The sequence below is a fragment of the Kogia breviceps genome, chromosome 18 (assembly GCF_026419965.1).
Source record: "Kogia breviceps isolate mKogBre1 chromosome 18, mKogBre1 haplotype 1, whole genome shotgun sequence".
Lineage (NCBI taxonomy): Eukaryota > Metazoa > Chordata > Mammalia > Artiodactyla > Physeteridae > Kogia > Kogia breviceps.
In genome coordinates, this window is record NC_081327.1 from 55,274,603 (window position 1) to 55,294,284 (window position 19,682).

Below are 19,682 nucleotides of genomic sequence, written 5' to 3' on the forward strand. Positions count from 1 at the left end.
TGTGGGTCTGAGGTGCCCTTGAGACATCCTGGACGGAAAGGTCCAGAGCACAAGACAGAGGTCTGCGCTGCCTCTGCCAGGGCCTATATCACCCCTCAACGACTCTGTGTCCTAGAACTTTCTCCCTGCTGGCCCCTCCCCTCTCCCAGCCCTCCTTCCCCAGCTCCCGGCAGGTGGGACCGCCCATCTCAGTGATAACAGGCCCTCAGGGTGGACAGCAACCCCCCCCCCGTGCGGGCGGGGCACCTTCCTCCAGGACCTCTTACCCCCCACTCGGCACAGCCCGGGATTCATCCCTCCGAGGGGGCAACCAAAGCGTGGGGGTCCTTGGGACGTTCCCCCATCCCTCAGCTCCAGGGAAACGGAAGGCCCGGAGGAGCGCTCAGAGTCAGGGCACGCACGCATGCGGCGCCCACTGTGTACAGGTGCCGCCTTTATGAAGTGGGCGTGCACCTTCCGTCTCAGGGGCAGCAACGCGGGGGTCTCAGGCTCTACTCTCCCTCCTGCCTCACCCCCCACCCCCACCCCCGCCCCCCTTAAGAGCTGGAGGGAGAGCCACCCGCTTACCTTTCAGGCAGGTCAGCTTCAGCCCCATGTCGGTGCCTCTGCAGCCTGAGGAGAGGAGAGGCTTGTTTGTAGCGGCCACGCGTGTCCAGGCCCCGCCCCCGGCCTGACGGCTGCACAACAGGAAGTGGCGGCGGAGAGAAACCGCGGCCGGCCGAGGCCACGGCGCTTACCCGCTACAGCTGGGCTGAATTTGCTCAGAGACGAGGGTGTGCTGGTGGAAAAAAGTTTCAGGCGCCTCAAAGCTAAACATACTGGAGGCGGCCCAGAGCGGCGGCGGCGGCGGCGGCCGAGCCGGTGAAGGTGCCGGTGAGGCCTGGCCCGGCTGATGAGGCAGGACCAGCAGAGCGTGGCTGCCTCTGGGGACGAGGGGGCCGTGGGTGGGGCTGCTGGGGGGTCCTGCGCTCACAAAATGGGTGTGCCTTTTGTTACAATGCTGCCCCTCTTCTAGAATGCAAACTCTCCAGAGGTCTAACAGATGAAGGGAACCCGGTGCCCAGTGCTAAAATTTCCCAGCCCGTTCCCACGGTCTCCCTGCAAGGGGATGGTCCTGAGTCTTTCAACCGGTCGATGGGTGAACAGAGGCGGAGGCTGGACGCTCAACCCTCGGTTGCACCCCCGGGAGGTGCTACTACTGCCCCCGTTTTACGGATGTGGAAATCAAGGCTCAGAGAGGTGGCAGCAGCTGCCTGAGGCCACCCAGCTTACTGGAAGGAGTTGAGCTGGGGTCCCAAGCTGCTACTGCCCTGACCCCTGGCTGGGGCCACCCCACGGGGGTCTGTGAGGCTCTTGCAGGCTCTTATTTCTACCTCAGAGGGTCCTCGGGTCTCTGAGAGGGTGAAGGCAGGGATCCCTCGCCTCCCAGGGAGACACCTGTGTGCGAGGCTGGCAGCGGCGGGGGGTGGCCGCGAGCAGCGCCCACAGATCTCGGATGGGCCCTTGCGCTCCCAAGCCCGCTGTCTCTTCGTCCTGCAGGAGGCCGAGATCCAAGGCAGGCGCCCCTGACGGCCGCCTCCGGCTTTGCCAGCTGTCCTTGGAGGCTCCCCAGCCCTTCCTTGCTTTCTCTGCCTGGCTATTCCTTGGGCTCAGACCTCCCAGGCCCCTTCCCTATTTCCCTTATTGATACGTTTCTTGCACATTTCCCATCCCGGCATCTGGTCTCACAAGACCCAACACAAGTGCATTCAAGGCCACATGGGGTCCCGCACCCGAACGTAGGCAAACTGGCGGCAACAGAGGCGTGTAGCAGGAGAACAGAAAGTACCACGGCCCGGAGGGGCGTGGCCCAGGGGAGGAAACGGAGGGCGGGGGGTGGGGCCACAGGGCAGGTACAGGCCACAGAAGGGCCAAAGCTGAGCCGGACCGTGGGGTCTCTGGAGGCTGGTTACATAGTTCACAGGTTATTCTGAGCGCTCGTAGGAGCCTCCACATTCTAGGGGGCTGTGCAGGCCGGTCTCCTCCCCCCAGGCCCTCACTACCAGCAGCCTCGGCGCCCCCAGGAGCTCGTTAACATTAACAATGCAGCCTCGCAGCAGCTCCACCTGGATGCCCTGAGCCAGAATCAGCATTTTAACGAGGCCCCTAGAGAGCCACGTGCTTGCCGAGGTCAGAGCGGCTCGGCTCTGGGCCAGAAACTGTGGAGCCTGAGTGGTGGAGACAGCAGGGCAGTGAGGGTACGCAGGGAGAAGCAGCTGGAAGTTGGGGTGATGCACAGGTTCAGGCTTGTGAGAGAGTGGGACCCCCGAGAGGGCTCAGTCTGGAGGAGGGGCCGAGATAAAGGCTTCCATTTTAGCCAGGTTGAACTTGTGGGCCGGTAGGAGGTGGACAGGAGACGTCCACTAGGGGATGGACTGGGGGACTGGGGGGGGGAAGGAGAGGGAGAGAGGGAGAAAGGGGGAGGGAGAGGGAGAGACGGGACCTCAGGCAGGTTTCTTAACCTGCCAAGACTTCCCTCTCCTCATCTGTAAAACGGGGCTGACGTGCGCGTGCAGTGGTGTCAGCTGAGGACTGGGTGTCGGGAGGGGGTGACTGTGAAAGGGCTTTGCTCCGCGCAGCGGCACACAGCAAAGGTGCCAGAAGTGTCGGCTGCTGTTATTTATGACTGGTGATGGAGGGGAGGGAGGTGGTGGCTTCCCACTGGAGCCTCTTCTCCAGGGCCTCACTGCTCAGAGCTGCTCCTGGCCCAGCAGCACCAGCACCACCCCCGGGGAGGCTGTGAAAAACGTCGGCTCTCAGACCCCGCCCCGCCCGCAGGCTCAGGAGCTGCATCCCGGCGAGAACCAGGCGCTGCTCTGAGCGGCCTGAGAGTCAGAGTCGCCCGGCGCTTCTACAGAAACACTCATGCCCGGGTCCCTCCCCCAGAGACTCCTGGTAATCGGCCTGCGGTGCTGCCCGGCCCGGGGATTTTCAAAAGCTCCCGGGATGGGGGGTGGGGGGGGACCTCTAATGTGCAAGATGAGATGGCAGGGAGAGTGCATCCTTCCTTGGGGGAAAGGGGGGCTGGGGCTGGAGGACAGAGAGCCCGAGAGCAGACCTATGGGAATACCAGGCGCCTTTCTGAGCCACCACTATGTGCCCAGCAGCCTCCAGAGCCACTTGACAGAGATTCATGGTCAGTTAAGCCTCACAACAGCCCCGTGAGACTGGGACCCACTCCTACCGTCCCTCTGCTGACGGGGAAACTGAGGCACCCAGAGGTTATTGGTTAACCTGCCAAAAGGTCGTACGGGGAGCAGATCGTGGGATCGGCATCTCAGGCCCATGTTTTCAAGCGCAGAGCTTACCTCCGCCGTCTCTGCCCACCCCACCACTCTCCCCCAGGCTGGGTCTCCTGCCCAGCGGTCAGGACCCGCGCTAGGCACACTTAACATCACAAGTGTGCAGACGCTGTGGACAGCACTCTGATGTCGTAGCCTGCGGCTCTCCCGTTCCGCCTCAGGTACGCGCTGGTCACACGGCCCTCCCAAAAGAGTTCACAACACATCCCGGCGCAGGGTTTCTAAAACAGCGATTCATGCTGAAGTCCTCACTGAAAGAGTGATGTCAGGACTTCGCTGTAAAATACGACAGAAAAACAGCAGCAGTGCTGTGGGGGGGGCTGGGGAGGCCATCTGCTGCTGAAGCTGGGACATGGGAGTTCGTGACATACTTTTGTGTCTGTCTGAAAAGTAATAAAATGGTCAAAAGAAAGACGACTGCCTAGGAGGTGACAGTATGAGGCCAATGTCGAGTTTTCTGATTTTGATCACTGGGCTGTGTTTTGCAAGAGACAGTCCTTGCTCTTAGGAAACACACACTGAAGTGTTCAGCTTCCAGGGCCATCATTTCTGCAGCTTAACTCACAGAGTTGGGCCGGAAATCTTAACGGGCCTCAAGCCCATAAAGCAACTGTGGCTAAACGGTGAAGGATACACAGTAGCACCTCCTGTTCCCACAAGTTTTCTGCAAGCTTGAAACTATTTCAAGAGAAGCATTCAACAAAGGAAAGGAAAGCAGAGAGCAGCTCAACCACAGTTACCAGCCCCCGCAGTTTGAGCATCAGATCCGGCTTTCCTACAGCTTCTCTGATGTGGCTGGAGGGGCAGCCTGGGACTGCAGCTCTGGCTGGGGGACCGCGCCGTGTCACACTGTTCCTCCCAGAAAACTGTCCTGAATTGACGGGTTTTATCCCCAAAGTTGTCTTGTGACTTTAAAAATACCTATCTCTGGAGGCTTCCCTGGTGGCGCAGTGGTGAAGAATCCACCTGCAGTGCAGGGGACACGGGTTCGAGCCCCGGTCCGGGAAGATCCCACATGCCGCGGAGCAACTGAGCCCGCGAGCCACAAATACTGGGCCTGCGCTCTAGAGCCCGCGTGCCACATCCACTGAAGCCCGCGCACCTAGAGCCCGTGCTCTGCAACGAGAAGCCACCGCCGTGAGAAGCCCGCGCACCGCAACGAAGAGCGGCCCCCGCTCGCCGCAACTAGAGAGAGCCCGCGCGCAGCGACGAAGACCCAACGCAGCCGAAAATAGATAGATCAATCAATCAATCAATAAGTAAATGCCTATCTCAAAACACTCAGGGAAAGAAAAGAGAAAGGAGGAAGAGGACCTGGCAGCCTGCATTCAGGGGACACTGGGGGACAGGAAGCTGTGCCAGGGTCGGGCAAATGTGGCATCAAGAGGTCTTGTCTACGTGTAGTAGACAAGATTCTATTTCTGGTTTCTAGAACTCCCAGATGGAGTTTTCACTAACCCACTTTTCTTATCCCGGTGCGTGCTGCTGTAATGCCCCACAGAGGCAGAAGGAAGGTGACGGGGCTTGGCAGTGGCTGAGAGGAACTGAGAGTCTGTGCAAGCTGTGTGACCTTAGGCCAGTCATTGCCCTCTCTGAGCCTGAGACGCTGATGATCTGCCTCCCAGGCTCTGCGTCCTCCTCAGGCATCCGGGCCCAGCCTCCAGGATGGGGCCTGGGACAGGTGTCACCGTCATCATCACCTCACTGTCAACCACACATGTCATTACGTCACCGTTCAGCACCCTCTGAGGGCGCCGCGTGGGAAGAGAACCAGGGGCACCCCGCCACGTGGTCCAGGATTCCAAGGTGTGGCCTGTTGCAGCAGGAGGAATTGCTGCTCCCATGGTGGTTTGTGTAGGACCGTGGACAGAGCCCCATCCACTCCACTCCGTGAGTGGGCGGGGCGGGGGCAGCCCCCTGCAGAGACGGCAGATGCTTTTGTGGGAGACACCCCCTGTACGTGGGATGGGATGGGATGTCATGTCTGGCGATGAGGAAGGCAAGCGTGATGTTTCATCTGTCCAAACGGTAGCCGTACCGACGCCTAGCTGCGGGAAGTGGGGCTACATCCCCCCAAATGCCACCATCACGACACTAACAGCTGACAGAGGTCAGGCTAATGCTTTCAAGAGGCCGAGCCCGTTACACAAGTTCCTGACCCTGACAGCACCCGACCAGATAACACCACCATCCTCACCCGCACTGTACACAGAAGGGAACGGAGCAGCGGGCGGGCAAGCGGCCAGGGAGCCGCAGCTCCTAGAGCCCAGCTGATCTCACCACACCGCTTAAGGGTCTATCATGCTACTCGCGGACGTCCGTACCGTCTGAATTTGTTACAAAGACACACATTTTTGTAATTAGAAAAGAAAGATTTAATGGGCGGAGAGGAAAGATTTCATGAGAGGGGCCCCCTTAGCTTGGCACGATGGTAGGAAAGCAGTGGGACCCCAGAGAACTGCTAGTTTAGGTATAAATGTTCCCTTTCACACATTCGCAGGAGTGTGAAAAACCTCCCTTTCGTATTGAATCGGGGTCTGTTTATGTTCCATTCAAAATATCAGACTGTTACTTATTTGCGCAACAGCTTGAGTTAGAACAGGTTCTTTCTCGCAGCCAGGCGTAAAAATCTCCACGACAGGATCCTCTGTGGTGGCAGGGACGGGCAGCGAGGGATAAAAACTTACTCCCTCCTGCAGGGGGTCCACCCCTCCCCTGAGAGGTGGAGAGATGGACGGGATATCTGCTGCTTTGCACCCCACACGGCCTCTCTAAAGCCATGGGGAAAGGACACAGCTGGCCCAGGTGTCCGTTACTGTCTTTATAGCCGCCTGGCAGGTAAGAGCCACAAACTACCAGCTCGCAGCCGTGAGCGCGGGCCAGCTCACTCCCTGCAGGTCCGCCGTGCAAAGAGAACAGTAAACAAATGCGTTCTCTGCACAAAGTAAAAAGTAAAGAAGATGTAGCACTGTGTACCGGAGACACAAGAACCACTCAAGGGCTGAAGGCACCCAGCTTGTAGAATTCTGGCCAATGTCGGCTGATTCCCTGCAGTTTCTGCTTTGGTGGATCATGGAGGTTGGGCTGTAGAGGATGAAATAAAACCCCTCCTGGCATGAGTCCTGCAGATGTGGACCTGGAACTGGTCAAATAAAATACAGGAGGCCCGACTGCTGCATGGGACATACTCCTCCCAATCATCAGCCACCATGTATCTGCAATTCACATTGAACTGGGCGGCCTGTATTTTTATTTGCTAAACCTGGCAACCCTACACGAAGGCTGTCACCTGGGTTTCCCAGAGGAGGTCGTGGAGGCCTAGAGAGGGAAAGTCAATGAAAGGCAGAATCGGGCTAGAAGCCTGAACTTGGTCTCTGTAGAGTCAACCTCCCAGATGAAATCAGAATAGCCCCGTGGAGGTCATGACTCAGCCCAGGTACAGGGCCTCACACCCTGAACCAAGCTCGCACTCGAGGACCAAGGGGAGGGCAGGTGTGAAGAATCAGAGCTGAGGAATGTGACCCTTTGCCTAGGGGGGCAGACCCACCAGACCAGATGGAATCAGCTTCCCCTCCCAGCTCGGGGCGTCTGGGCAAGCTCTCCGTGCCCGCCCGTTTCCTTACTGCCAGCACAGGGAAGACGTACTAACAGACTGGCCAATCAGGGTTCCCAGCGGGCACGCGACACATCTTGGTTTTCTTCCTTTTTTAAAAAAGGCACTTTCCTTTCGCAACAGGATTAGAATTCCTGCAAGACCAGCCAAAGGGGACTGTGCTGGGAACAGCTGCTACAAGCGTTAACATGCCTCCCATCCTGGAACACAGGGTGCAAACACGAGCCTCTCCCCGGCTTTAGCCCACACACCTGCAGGAGGCACTTGGCTGGCCCACAGCTGCTTGCCGACAGGAAGCGAAAGAGGATGGGCCTGGGGGCAGGGGCAGGGTGTCCACCCAAATCCCCACCCGTGTCGCTGTCACCCGGCAGGGGCTTGGGCCGCCTGGGGTCTAGCCGTGGCCTTCCGCTGACCGGTCATGAAAGTCTGAGCGCAGTACTTGCCCACCGCCACTGTGAGACGGGCCTCTGTGAGAGGAAACTCAACACTTAGGACCTGTGCAACTTTCCCTATGTTACACGTCAATAAAAATGTTTCAGAATAAGGGGTATTGTACTAGAAGTTAGGCTGATGGTTCATTAATCATGGGGTTACGTAGAAAACACGTGATTGTTTTAACAGCAGCCTCGAAGTTAGGAGTGGCAGGTTTGCCGTACAAAGAGAAGAGTAAGCTATTGTGTTCTTTGCACCAAATAAAAAGTAACTACAATGTGGCACTGCCCGTGGTACACACAAAACCCCCCACGGCTCCCAGGGGAGACTGCGGCTCCATGGTCAAATAAAATACAGGAGGAACCCAGTGGGTTCCTGGGGAATTTCTGTTTCTTGATCCGGGTGTACACTTTTAATGTGTACACATTATTGTGCGTATATTACACATGAACATTATTATCATGGGGGAAGGCTTGTACTCGGTGGTCCTACACTGTGAGGGCTAGGGGTCCAAGGCCCAGCCTTGCCACTTACCGGCCCGTGTGTGTGACCTGGGATCAGTCACTTTATCTTTACAAGCCTCTGTGTCCTCATCTGTAAAATGGAGATAACAGCATTAGGTCAGAGAATGAAAACAGAAAACGCAGGTGATGGGTACCATCATTTAGTGCTCAATAAACATTAACTAGCACCGCTGTCTTTCCGTGGCCACTGAGGGGAAGTCCAGAGGTGTTCTCAACCTCAGGCTCACGGCCCACGGAGGGAACCCCACCGGCCAAGAGAAAGGCTTCCAGGGAGAGGAGATTAGCCTGGTGGAGGTTTCAGCCTCCTGGGGTGGGGCTGAGAGATTAAGTCTTTCCATAAATACTACACGGCCTTCCTCCCATCCAGGGCGGGGACACAGAACCCAAGGTGGGTGTGGCCTGGACAGGTAACAGGGTGCTTTCGGGAGTTAATCTGGCCTGGGACAGGGGCTCCCCGAGCGCCCCTGGGGGCCGTGCAAGAAACCCTCTAGCCTGCCAATCCAGGTGGGCCACTCCGAGCCTCAGTTTCATGGGGTGTTTTTTCACAAAGGCTGCACAACCACAGGAGCGCTTCCACCGGGCTGCCTTCACCTCCTCCTCCCCCGCCCCCATCCTCAGTGAGGCAAAGGAGGCTCAGCCTGCACAGGCTTTTCCGATTCCACCGCGGGCTGACAGCCGGGGGCAGTCTGTAAGAGGTCCCAGCCGCCCTGACCCCGCCCACCAGGCTGGCCACGCCGGGCTACCGGTCAACCTTTGTAAGGAGTGCCTCCCCCCAGGTCCGCTGAGCTCAACGGGCCGGGAGAGTCGCGAGTGCGTTCACACTCCAATCGCCCTTCGAGATTGCAAACCTGCTTTGATGCTCTGGGAGCCAAGGGGGCCCCTAAGTGAGGCGGTTCATAAATAATGTATTCTGAAATACTCGATAGAGGGGAAATGGTTCCTCTCGAGGCCTCCTGCCCCCACACCCCGCCGGGCTCCTTTCCAGCTTTCAGGAGTGGCGGTCTGGTCCGTCCCCCAGGAGCTCGTGACAGCGCGGGGTGGCAGGTGGGGAGTGGGGGGCCGGAGGCTGCCACGCGCGGGGACACACCCCTCCCCCGGCCCGCCCAGTGTTAAGCTGCAACACGGCCAGAGGAGGCCCAACTCTCCCCAAGCCCGCGTATCCGCAGAAAAGTCTGCAAGAAGTTGGAGGGGCACGCCCGAGCCCGCGAGGGTCCCCCGCCGCCCCCCGGGGCGCCCGCCCGCCCCAGGGACGCCGCTCCCGCCGCGGGGGCTGGCGGGGCGTGGACGCTGCTCCGCGGGGCTGCGGCTCTCGGGAAGAGCGGCGTCTTCGAGGAGGGTGGGGTGGGCAGCGCCGTGCCAGGCACCGGGGCGCGCGGCGCAGGGCACTCACCGCTTCCTGGAGGGCTCACGGTGGGGCCCGCCCCGGCGCCGCTGGCGGCGGCGGCCGGGCTCGAGGGGCCGCGGCGACGAGCCTTCAAGAGCGAGCAGCGGGGGTCCTGGCCCGGGCCGGGTCGCGCGCTGGAGCCCCGCTCCGCCCCGGCCGGCGCTCGGGGCAGCAGCCGCCGCCGCCGCCGCCGCCGCCGCCGCCGCCGCGCGCACGCCTCCCTCCGCCCCTCCCCGGCCCCCGGGGCGGTGCTGACGGCGGCCCCGCCTCGCCCGCGGGCGCCGGATCTCCCCGTCCCGGCGCGGGGTCAGAGCGGGTGCCGCCCGCCCCCTCCTTAGGGAGCGGGCCAGCGGTGCGCCCGGTGCCCGCGCCTCCGGCTTCGCGGGCTCCCCTGCCCTCCTTAGTTTCCTCTCGCCCGGCCCGAGGGTGAGGTCGAAGGGGGGGCACCCGGGGAACGTCTGGGCCGCGCGCCCCTCCCGAGGCTGGGTGCCGGGTCCCCCGTGGCTGTGCACCCCAGCCCTGGGTGCTGGAAGTTGGGCCTCGGGGTTCCCTCCACACCGGATGGCTGTGCTTGAGCAGGTCCCGCCGCCAGGCTGCGGAGAGGGGAGCGGGGAAGTGGGGGGCTCCAGCATTTCACCACCCCCGCCCTGGGCCCTGGGGACACGTTGGCAGTGCGCACCCTCCCCCCATCCCGGCTAGCCGCCGGCCTGTGGGGCTTCAGATGGCCCTCGTGATCAGAGGGCAGCTTCCCCGGTGTCAGCATCTGGCCCTTTGGCTCACCACACGAGCTTTGGCACCCCACTTCTGGGGGTGAACCAGGGGGCGTGGCCCAGCCGGGGTGGGGGTGTTAGGACTTGCCTCCTGGCCTCTGGGCCGCCTTCAGGTTTCTGAGGACGCCCAGCTGATAGCCATTCCCCAATTCCCAGAGGTGTGGGTGCAGAGGCCTTTTATCCAAATGGGTTTCTCAGGAGGCCTCCCACAGACAGGAGGCCTCTGCAGGCACCTACCCAGCATGCCAGGAAGAACAAAGCCACTCCCTAGCAAGTGTTTTTCATGTCATTGTCACAAGCCTGTCGGGCCACCTCCGTCTTACAAGCCCAAGGTCTCCACACCCTGTGCTCTGTGTCCTTCTGGAGGCTTAGAAAGGGAAACTGAGTCTCAGAGCAGGGCAATGACACTCCTTCCGCGAATACAGGAAAGAATGGGTTGCAGGAAATAGAGTCAGCGCCCTAGCCGCGTTCTCCCTTTGAGTCATTCCTAAAAATATTACAGTCTTTTGGTTCCCCTGACCGTATCCAGTCCAGAGGGACAGGCAGGAAATGTATCATGTCCCCACCCCCACCCCCACCCCCACCCCCGCCTCCAAATAGAAGGACAGAGGTGGGGGGCAGGGTTAGGGGCCGGATGTCCCCCCACCCGTCCCTGTCCCTGCCTTCAGCCTCAGGAGGGAAGGTGGCCTTTGAGGGTCCTGTGCCCTTGTTCCTCCCCAGGGAGCTGTGGGGCAGGGCTGCTTCGCATCGTCTCCTGTGATGGTGGCCACAAAGGTGTGGGGAGGCCTCCAGAGACGGCGGGCACAGCCAACCACTTCCTTGTCACGGAAGCCAGGCCCTTTCTGGCGGCCGAGAAGCCCTGAGCAGGCCGAATGCTGGGCACTGCTTGTGAGATCAGCCTGTCTCTGGGCCGCAGTTGCCACAAGGAGAAATGGGGACCCGTTCATTTCTTTCTTTTTTTTTTTTTATACAGCAGGTTCTTATTAGTTATCTAGTTTATACATATTAGTGTACAGACCATTCATTTCTGTAAGCACGTTTTGAGGATCTATTCTGCGCCGGGCACCAGGTACCGCGGCATTACTGGCACGGACTGAGCGCTCCTCCGGCACGTGGCCTGCTGTCACCGCCCCCTCAGGACAGCCCTGCTCTCTCCATTTCCCAGGTGTGGGGCCCGCAGCAGAGGGAGGCCACAGGTCATGCATGCAGCCGCTGAGTGGTGCGTTCCGACCTGTGCCCTGCTCTCCTGCCCCAAGCAGAGAGAGGAGCGAGCGGCCAGTCTCAGCCCTCGGGGAGCGGACGCGGGGCTAATGTGAGGAGGTCCAGGCGGATGCATTTTGTCGACTGTATGGGGTTGAGATGAGGCATGGAAAGAATCCAGTTTAATCTGCTTCCTCCCCCAGGAGGCCTGAGAACAGCTGGGTTTGTGCTTCAGGATCAGGGTTTCTCAATGTCAGCTCTTTGACGTTGGGGCTGGAGGATGATCTGCCATGGGGGGTGCTGCCCTGGGCACTGTAGGATGCTGGGTAGCATCCCTGGTTTCCACCCACGAAAGGTCAGGAGCATAGCCCCCTCCCCAAGTGGTGACCACCAAAAACCTCCCCAGACGTTGCCAGGGGACACCCTGGGGGACACGACTGCTTGCTAGTGCCTTGAGAACCCCTGAGACTATTCCAGTGGGTTCCAGCCCTGGCAGCATGCCAGGATCCCCGAGGGTGGTGCTTAACCAATAAATAAATACAAATGAATGAAGTAAACACCCAGGTTCGGGTTCACCCCAGGGACCCTGACCTAACTGGTCCAGGTAGGGCCCGGGTATGGGTGTTTGTTCTGTAAAAACTCCCACGTACGTTCATCTGCTGATACCACGGAGAACCTCGATTTGAGAATCAGAGCCCACTTGGAAGGAAAGAGACTTCAGACACAGATCAACCTAATGCAAATCTGTGCGGTCTGGACGGGTCCTGATTTGAACAAACCAACTAGAAAAATATATTTGTGAGATGCTAGAAAATTGAACATAGTCTGGGTATTAGATCATACTAAGAAATTACTGGGGGCTTCCCTGGTGGCACAGTGGTTGAGAGTCCGCCTGCCGATGCAGAGGACGCGGGTTCGTGCCCCGGTCCGGGAAGATCCCACGTGCCGCGGAGCGGCTGGGCCCGTGAGCCATGGTCGCTGAGCCTGCGCGTCCGGAGCCTGTGCTCCGCAAATGGAGAGGCCACAACAGTGAGAGGCCCGTGTACCGCAAAAAAAAAAAAAAAAAAAGAAAAAAAAAGAAATTACTGAGACTTCCCTGGTGGCCCAGTGGATAGGACACCACGCTCCCGGGGCAGGGGGCCTGGGTTCGATCCCTGGTCGGGGAGCTAGGTCCCACATGCATGCTGCGACTGGGAGTTCGCGCGCCACAACTAAGAAGATCCCGAGTGCCTCAACTGGGACCCGACGCAGCCAAATAAATAAATAAATTTAAAAAAGAAATTACTGGGGCTTCCCTGGTGGCGCGGTGGTTGCGTGTCCGCCTGCCGATGCAGGGGACGCGGCTTCGTGCCCCGGTCCGGGAAGATCCCACATCCGGGAACCCGTGAGCCACGGCCGCTGCGCCTGCGCGTCCAGAGCCTGCGCTCCGCGACGGGAGAGGCCACAACAGTGAGAGGCCCGCGTACCGCAAAAAAAAAAAAAAAAAATTACTACTAATGTTAATAGTTGCGATAGTGATATCACTGTGTTTTCTAAAGCCCTTATCTGTTAGTGATCCATGTGGAAAAGTATTTATGAGTGAATTAGTATGAAGATGAGGTTTGCTTTAAAAGACATGGAAAATGTAAAGGTGGCAGAGTAAGGGTAGGAGGGGTTGAGGGAGATGAAAACACGGCAGATGTTGGTAATAGTTAAGTGGTGGTGCATGCAGGCTCATTACACTATTCTCTCTACTTTTGTATGTGTTTGAAATTTCCCGAAATAAAGTGGGATTTTTTTTTATTTTAAGAGAGAGCACCCCCTTGGACACCATTTTCCTGGCAGCCAGGTGAGGTGTCCGGGAAGTTGCTCTTGTTTGGGGGTGGCGGGTAGAGGAAGCTGGTGGTGGAGACCCCGCGGGCTCTGGAGGAGAGTTCAGCTTAGTGGGCTTACCTTGCACCGCGCGCCTGGAAGCAGCTGCAGTGACTGAAGAGGAGGGGCCGGCCTTGAACCCCCGGACCCTGGAGAGCAAGGCAGCAGCCCACACCTGTCTGTGATCAGCATCACCCCGAGCTTTGGGAAAAGGCTGGAGGCGGGGATTCCTCAGGCGTGGGCCCCGAGGGGTGGTGATTTGGGAAGTCGGGACCCTGATGCTTGTCCCTCAAAGCCCTCGCTTCTCGGCCCCTTGGTCTGCAGGGGACGCAGGAGAAGGGTAATTAGAGCAATTCCACCCTCTCCTCCCCTTGGGGACCCACTTCCTGTGCATGATTCTACAAGGATTCCAACGTGCATCGAGCACCTGCCATGTGTCAGAAACAGTTCCAGGCTCTGAGGATACAGGGAGTGAATGAGACAGTCCTTGCCCCCTGTGGATGTCAGAGTCTAAGTGCTAAGGAGGGAAAATAAAACAGAGGAGGCTATAAAGGGTGGGGAGCTAAAACTTAGGACGAGGCGGACGAGAACTCGAAGAAGGTGGCCTTTGAGAAGCCCCCGAAGGGAGCCGGGTCCCGTGTGCGGGTCAGGAGGAAAGGCTTGCTGTGAGGCTTCTGGGTTCAGGGCATGGCCCATGGAGGGCAAAAAAGGACCAGATCTATAGGACAGCTCCTCCTCCTGAGATGTCCCTCCCCCCTGCCCTTGTCCAGTTAGCTGCCCGCGACTTTCACGGATCTGGGCAAGTGTCCCTTTGCCTGGCAGACCGCAGGCTGCCGTGGGTTCATCAATGCGATGACGGAAGGTCTGGGTGTCACTAGCAGGGAAACCCCCGGAGGACAGGAACCAGGTCCGCAGTACTGGCCTCACAGCCTCGGCCTGGGGCGCAGGGCCCAGCACAGGGCAGGCTCTTCGGACACACGTGTGGAACGCACTGGGGGTTTGAACAAACCAATAAAGACCTGCAAGTCCTCGGAAGGTTTCCGGGGACCGGGGGACCAGACGCATTGCAAGGAGAGCAGCAGGTGCGAGAGCCCATTCCCCAAAGGAGCCATCTGTTTGAAGGCCAAGCCAGGGGAGCTGCCCGGGGCAGCGGCTGGGGACGGAGCGGCTGTAAGGTTGCCCAGCCCAAAACAGGGAGGAGGCGATTCTGTCTGCGCAGCCCCGCCAGCCCGCGCCCCTTCTAGTTGCCAGCAAGGGGCAGCGTAAATGATGGCAGTGGTAGAGGAGAGGCAGCACGGAGCCACGCCAGGGAGGGGACCAGAGGGAGGGGAGGGGCAGGGCTGAGACGACGGCGCTCGCCCCGGACATTTTCTGAGCCTGGAAGGACGTCAGGGCAGGCCCAAGGCTCAGCAGGGGCCGTCGCTGGCTAAAGACCGTCCCAGCCCAGGACGCCGGCGAATAGGGGCGCTTGGGAGCCCCCAGCCGTGGCAGCAGGGTGGGAGAGTGGGTGCCCTGCACCCACTGGACTGCCAGCAGACCGTGCATATGGGTCTGAGAAGCCGGGCGGGCCTTCCCGGTCACCACGGCGTGACCTCCCCACGCCCAGACAGCGCTACCCAGTCACACGCGTGGCATTGGAGGATTTCGGGCCCAGAGGGGCTCCACTAGCTGAGGAGGGTGGGGAGCAGGGCTGGTGGCGGGGGAGGGGGCAGATCGGTCCATTCACAACCCCCCAGGCCTCACCTGCAGCTAATTCCCTATTTGAGGCATGTCTGTGAAATTCAGTTTCATATTCAGCAATCATCCGTTGATCATAGTGGTAGGTTAAAGACCGCGGCAGGCTGCAAATTCTTCCTCCCTCCCCCACTGAAAGGCGTCATTTATTTCCCCTCTTTGACTCTATGGCCCTGAGACTGCGCAGCCAACCGAATGCAAGAGAAGCAATGATGTGCCTTTTCCGGGACTTAAGCCCTATGGAGCCCCGGGGGCTTCCGCTTCCTCCATCTGGGAAGATTTGCTCTCGGGAAGGCTCCCTCTCAGAACCCCACCACCATGCTGAGACGCCCAAGCCACAGGGAGAGCCCGGGTGTAGACTGCCTGGCAGAGCTCCGGCTGAGCTCCCAGCTGACGCCCAGTCCCCCACACCCGCCACGTGTGTGAGCCAGGCTGGACATCCAGCCCAGGCAGGCCCCCACCAGGTGACAGCAGCCCCAGCCGGTGCCATGAGATGCCCAAGAACCACCTGTCTGAGCCCAGGCAACCCACAGAATTGGGAGAAAATATACAGTGGTGGCTGTTTTAAGTTACTGCTGTCTTACGTTTGGGGATGTTTGTTACACAGCAATAGGTCGCTGAGCCAGGCTCCTACTAAGTGTCAAGCAGAGACGTGATCTAACTGCAGCTTTAATTTGCTGCAATTAGATTTATGAACTGTTCCAATGTCCGAAAAAGCAGAGAGGATGAGAAAATATACACCTATAACTTGCTACCTCTGCTTGAGGCTTTTTCCCCCTAAGGATTCGTTGTTGCAGGTATGTGATCTGCGTGTCACTCCCCCATCCCTTTCTCTCCCCTCCCTCCCATGCTGACGTCGGGGGTTCGCCTTCTCCGCTGTGCTGTCACTGTTCTGCTGTCCACCTGTGCACCCACAGACAGCCTGCAGTCTTTTTTTTTTTTTTTTTTTTTGTGGTACGCGGGCCTCTCACTGTCGTGGCCTCTCCCGTTGCGGAGCACAGGCTCCAGACGCGCAGGCGCAGCGGCCACGGCTCACGGGCCCAGCCGCTCCGTGGCACGTGGGATCTTCCCGGACCGGGGCACGAACCCGTGACCCCTGCATCAGCGGGCGGACTCTCAACCACTGCGCCACCAGGGAAGCCCCAGCCTGCAGTCTTAGCTAATCTCCACAGCCATCTTGCCAGGCGGTAGGCACAGCTATCCCATTGTACAGATGAGGAAACCGGGGCTCAGAGAGGTGAAACGGCCTGGACTGAGGATGTCTGGCTGCAAAGGGGCAGGGCCGGCCTCTCTCACCAGGACCCACCAGTACGGAGTGGGTGGCAGGTAGTTCCTTTCTTTCTGGGGAAACCCTCGCGAGCATGTGTGTGCCCGCGCTTGTACTGCGGGATTTTGGAATGCAATGATATGATGCCTGGAATTTATTCAGAGGATGGGAGAACAGACGAGAATGGCCCTGGAAAGGCCAGTGTTGGATCTGGGTGATGGGTACGTGGAGATCTGTTGTGCTGTCTCCTCTCCACATGCAAGTTTGAAAATTCCCGAAGTTAGAGAAGCAACGCAGGTCCTGGGGAGACAGGTCCCAGGTGAAGGGCAGGCAGGCCACGTGGGCGGGGACACCCCAGTCTGCAGGCCTGGCTGCCCGAGAGGATCACCGGAGAGCCACAGACTTGCGCTGTAGCTCCGGAGGCCCGGCCGTCAGAAGGGGCCCAGGGCTTAACCCCACCCCGGAAGAGGCCGAGACGCCTCCTTCCACAACCCAGACTGGGTCTGGCCCCTCCTCATTGCTCCCACCTCCGCCTGGGGCCCTCCAATCTCACTTCGTCTCTCCCCCCAGAGCACAGGCTTGGCTTGGGGCAGTGGTGATGAGTCCCTCGTCTCTGCGTCCCTTGCTGGCCGGTGCCTGGCCCGTGCTGGTTTAGTGTCCCCGGGGCACAGCTTCTGCCTGGGCTTGCTGGGTCCAGGGAGGGAGGCTCCCTTTGCCTCCGGGGGTCAGCCGCCGGGAGGCGAGGCAGCAGGTCTGGAACCGTCACTTGGGGTGACACCTCTGTGGCCCCTGGCAGTCTGTGGGACCTCAAGCGAGTCACTCAGCTGCTGTTTGAGTCTCTGTTTTACACCCTAAAATCGGGTAAGGAGCACGAGCTCCGAGGGCTGCAGTAAAGGATCCAAAGTGAGGATGAATGTAAATTCCCTGAAGGAAGCACAGTCCACAGCTAAGGTTTGTTTTGAGCTAACTGGGCACCGGGCACTGTTTTAAGTACAACTTTGAACAGTTTTCTGAGGTGGGTGCTATCACTGTCCCCCTTTTGTATATGAGGTGACTGATGCCCAGAGAGGTGCTGTCACTTGCCCCGGGTCCTGGGCTAGTGAGGACAGAGCCTGGTTTCTGCGCTACGCCTGGCGCCAAAGCAGCGCCCGCCAATGGAGGGAAAGTCACACGTATCGACGGCCACTTCATCAAAATTAAAAACTTCAAAAGACACCTTTAAGGAAATGAAAAGCCAAGCTGCAGGCGGGGAGAATACTTGGCAAATCACGTACCTGATCAGGGACTAAATACATAAAGGACCCTCAGAACTCAACAGCAAGAAGGCAAATAACCCAATTAACAACTGCCATTTAAATTAAAAAAAATTTTTTTTAAAGATTACAATAGATATCTCACCAAAGAAGATCTATGGTCAAGACGCACGTGAAAAGAAGCACAACGTCATTGTCATTCGTCTGAGATAACAGTCCACATGCACTTGGATGACTTTAATCAGAAAAATAAACAGAAAATAACAAGTGTTGGTGAGAATGTGGAGAAGCTCTTAAATTACTACTGGGAGTGTAAAGTGATGCAGCCACTTGGCCGTCCAGCTTGGCAGATTCTTAGAAAGGTAAACATTTAGTTACCAATCTATCAATTCCACTTCTAGGTATCTACCCAAGAGAAATGAAAACGCATGTGTACACGAAGACGTCTACGCAGATGTTCACAGCAGCACTATTCACAAGAACCAAAAGGTGCAAACGATCCAGCTGTCCGTCAACTAAGGTGTGGATAAGTACACTGTGGCCCACCCGCACCTTGGAAGATGACTCAGCCATAAGACGGCAGAAAGCACCGTATTTCCCGACACGGGTGCGCCTCAAAACCGTGATGCTCAGTTCAGGAAGCCAGACACAGAAAGCCACACGGAGGATGATTCCATGTATATGAAGGGTCCAGACAGGCAAAATGTATGGAGACGGAAAGAACATTGGTGGTTGCCAAGGGCTGGGGCTGGAGATGAGCAGAGACCTCAGTGCGCAGAGGGTGTACATTTATGAAACGTTATTGACTCGTGCACGCAAAGCAGGTGACTTTTATGGTGTTTGAGTTACACCTCATGAAGGCTGCGATACCACGACAACGACGACAGCGCCAGCTGCCATGTTAACACCTCCGGGGCTGGCACGGCCACAGGAGCCGAGGGAGGAAGAGGCGCGTCCCGCGGGGACTGGGCCCTGGAATGAGCAGGGGACCCCGCCTGCTGCCGGGCAGAGGCGTCCCGGGCTCCGGGGCCACCAGCCTGAGGGCTGGCTCCGCAGCAGAGAAGGGGGAGCCCGGGACCCTCGTGGAGGGGCCGCAGCACCTGCAGAGAGGAGCAGGAGGGCAAAGGGTGGGTGGGCCCTAAAAATGAGGGGTGGGAGGGCGTGGAAAGAGAAGGAGGTGGAGGAGGAGGAGGAGGGGGGCGTGGTCCGGCGCCCCGGAGAGCAGCGCGACAGCGACACCGCGGGCGCAGGCGGGCTGGGCAGCCCGGGGCCCCCAGGGAGGGGCTCACGTCCGCAGAGGGACCGAGCCTCGCGGCTCCTAGCTCACACTTGAGACGGAGGCCAAGAACGAGCAGCCAACTCCTTCTTCAGTTCCTTAGGTACGGAGCGTGTCTCAGGTGCGCGCGCTCTCTTGGGCGCCGGCAGCTGGGGGCGGGGAGGGGACCCCTGACGTGTGCAGAGACAAGCATGATGGGGGGCGCACGGGGGCAAAGTTCAGGGGCACAGGGGCAGATGGCAGGGCTCAGGGACAAGGCAGAAAGGCGTCCCTGAGGCAAGGTGATAGGAGGGGAGTGACAGCAGGGCAGCCCTGCCTTGAAGTCCCTCGGGAGGCCGGGCAGCGGAGCCCAGAGGGTGAGGGCGGCGTGAGCCGCAGCTGGAGGTCAGAGGCGGCCAGAGCCGCGGGCTCGGGGGTCACAGAGTTTGGGAGCAGCTGGTCCTGGAGACGGTTTCGGCAGGCGGTGGGTAGGTCAGAGCGGCTGCAGAGCTGGCTCCAGCCTGCCGCAGGGAGGGGCGGGTGGGCCGGAGGGCCGGCGAGAGACTGCATTCAGGGGGCGGGGCCGCACCAGGCCCTGTGGGCTCTCTATGACCCAGGAAATTGCTCCAGAGCGGGGGGGGGGGGGGGACCCCAAAAAAACAATAAACAAAAACGAGATTGCAACCGCAAGAAAGCTCTTCATGTCCTGATGCGGAAAGATCTCCAAGTGGAAAAAAGCAAGTTGCAGAAGAGTACTGCAAGGGTACAAAGGTTCAGTCCTCTCACTGAAAAGGGAGGAGAACACAAGGCCCTGCGTTTGGTTGTCCGTGTTTGCTGGGGTGACTCTGGAGGGCTCTGCAGAATCCAGCGCCTTCGGCTGCCTGCGGGGGGAGGGAGTGGGGGGCTCCGGGCAGAGGCCTGGGGGACTTTGCATTCCCTTCCCTTTAGCTCCTTTTGAAACTTGAATCAGGAGAATGGATTACTCAGTCCAAAAGTTAAAAAAAAAAAAAAAAATCCATGGGTTTTAAAGTATAGAGAAACCTGCAAAATAGAAGCTA

At 59.0% G+C, this 19,682-nt stretch overlaps 1 protein-coding gene across 3 annotated transcripts in view; it reads right to left on the bottom strand.

The window, feature by feature from the left end:
* The window catches only part of C18H16orf74 (chromosome 18 C16orf74 homolog), a 30,056-nt gene extending 20,651 nt beyond the window's left edge, over window positions 1-9,405 (bottom strand). Inside the window, exons 1-4 of one of the 3 annotated variants that reach the window (XM_067020292.1) lie at window positions 9,301-9,405; window positions 7,921-7,980; window positions 738-778; window positions 568-612 (exon numbers count right to left, since the gene is read on the bottom strand). In XM_067020292.1, the coding sequence (XP_066876393.1) occupies window positions 568-595 (28 nt within the window). In that variant the 5' untranslated portion in view covers window positions 596-612; window positions 738-778; window positions 7,921-7,980; window positions 9,301-9,405. The remainder of the gene's footprint in view (window positions 1-567; window positions 613-737; window positions 779-7,920; window positions 7,981-9,300) is intronic. The other 2 variants (XM_067020291.1, XM_067020294.1) reach the window with 2 other exon arrangements.
* Between the last annotated feature and the right edge of the window lie 10,277 nt (window positions 9,406-19,682).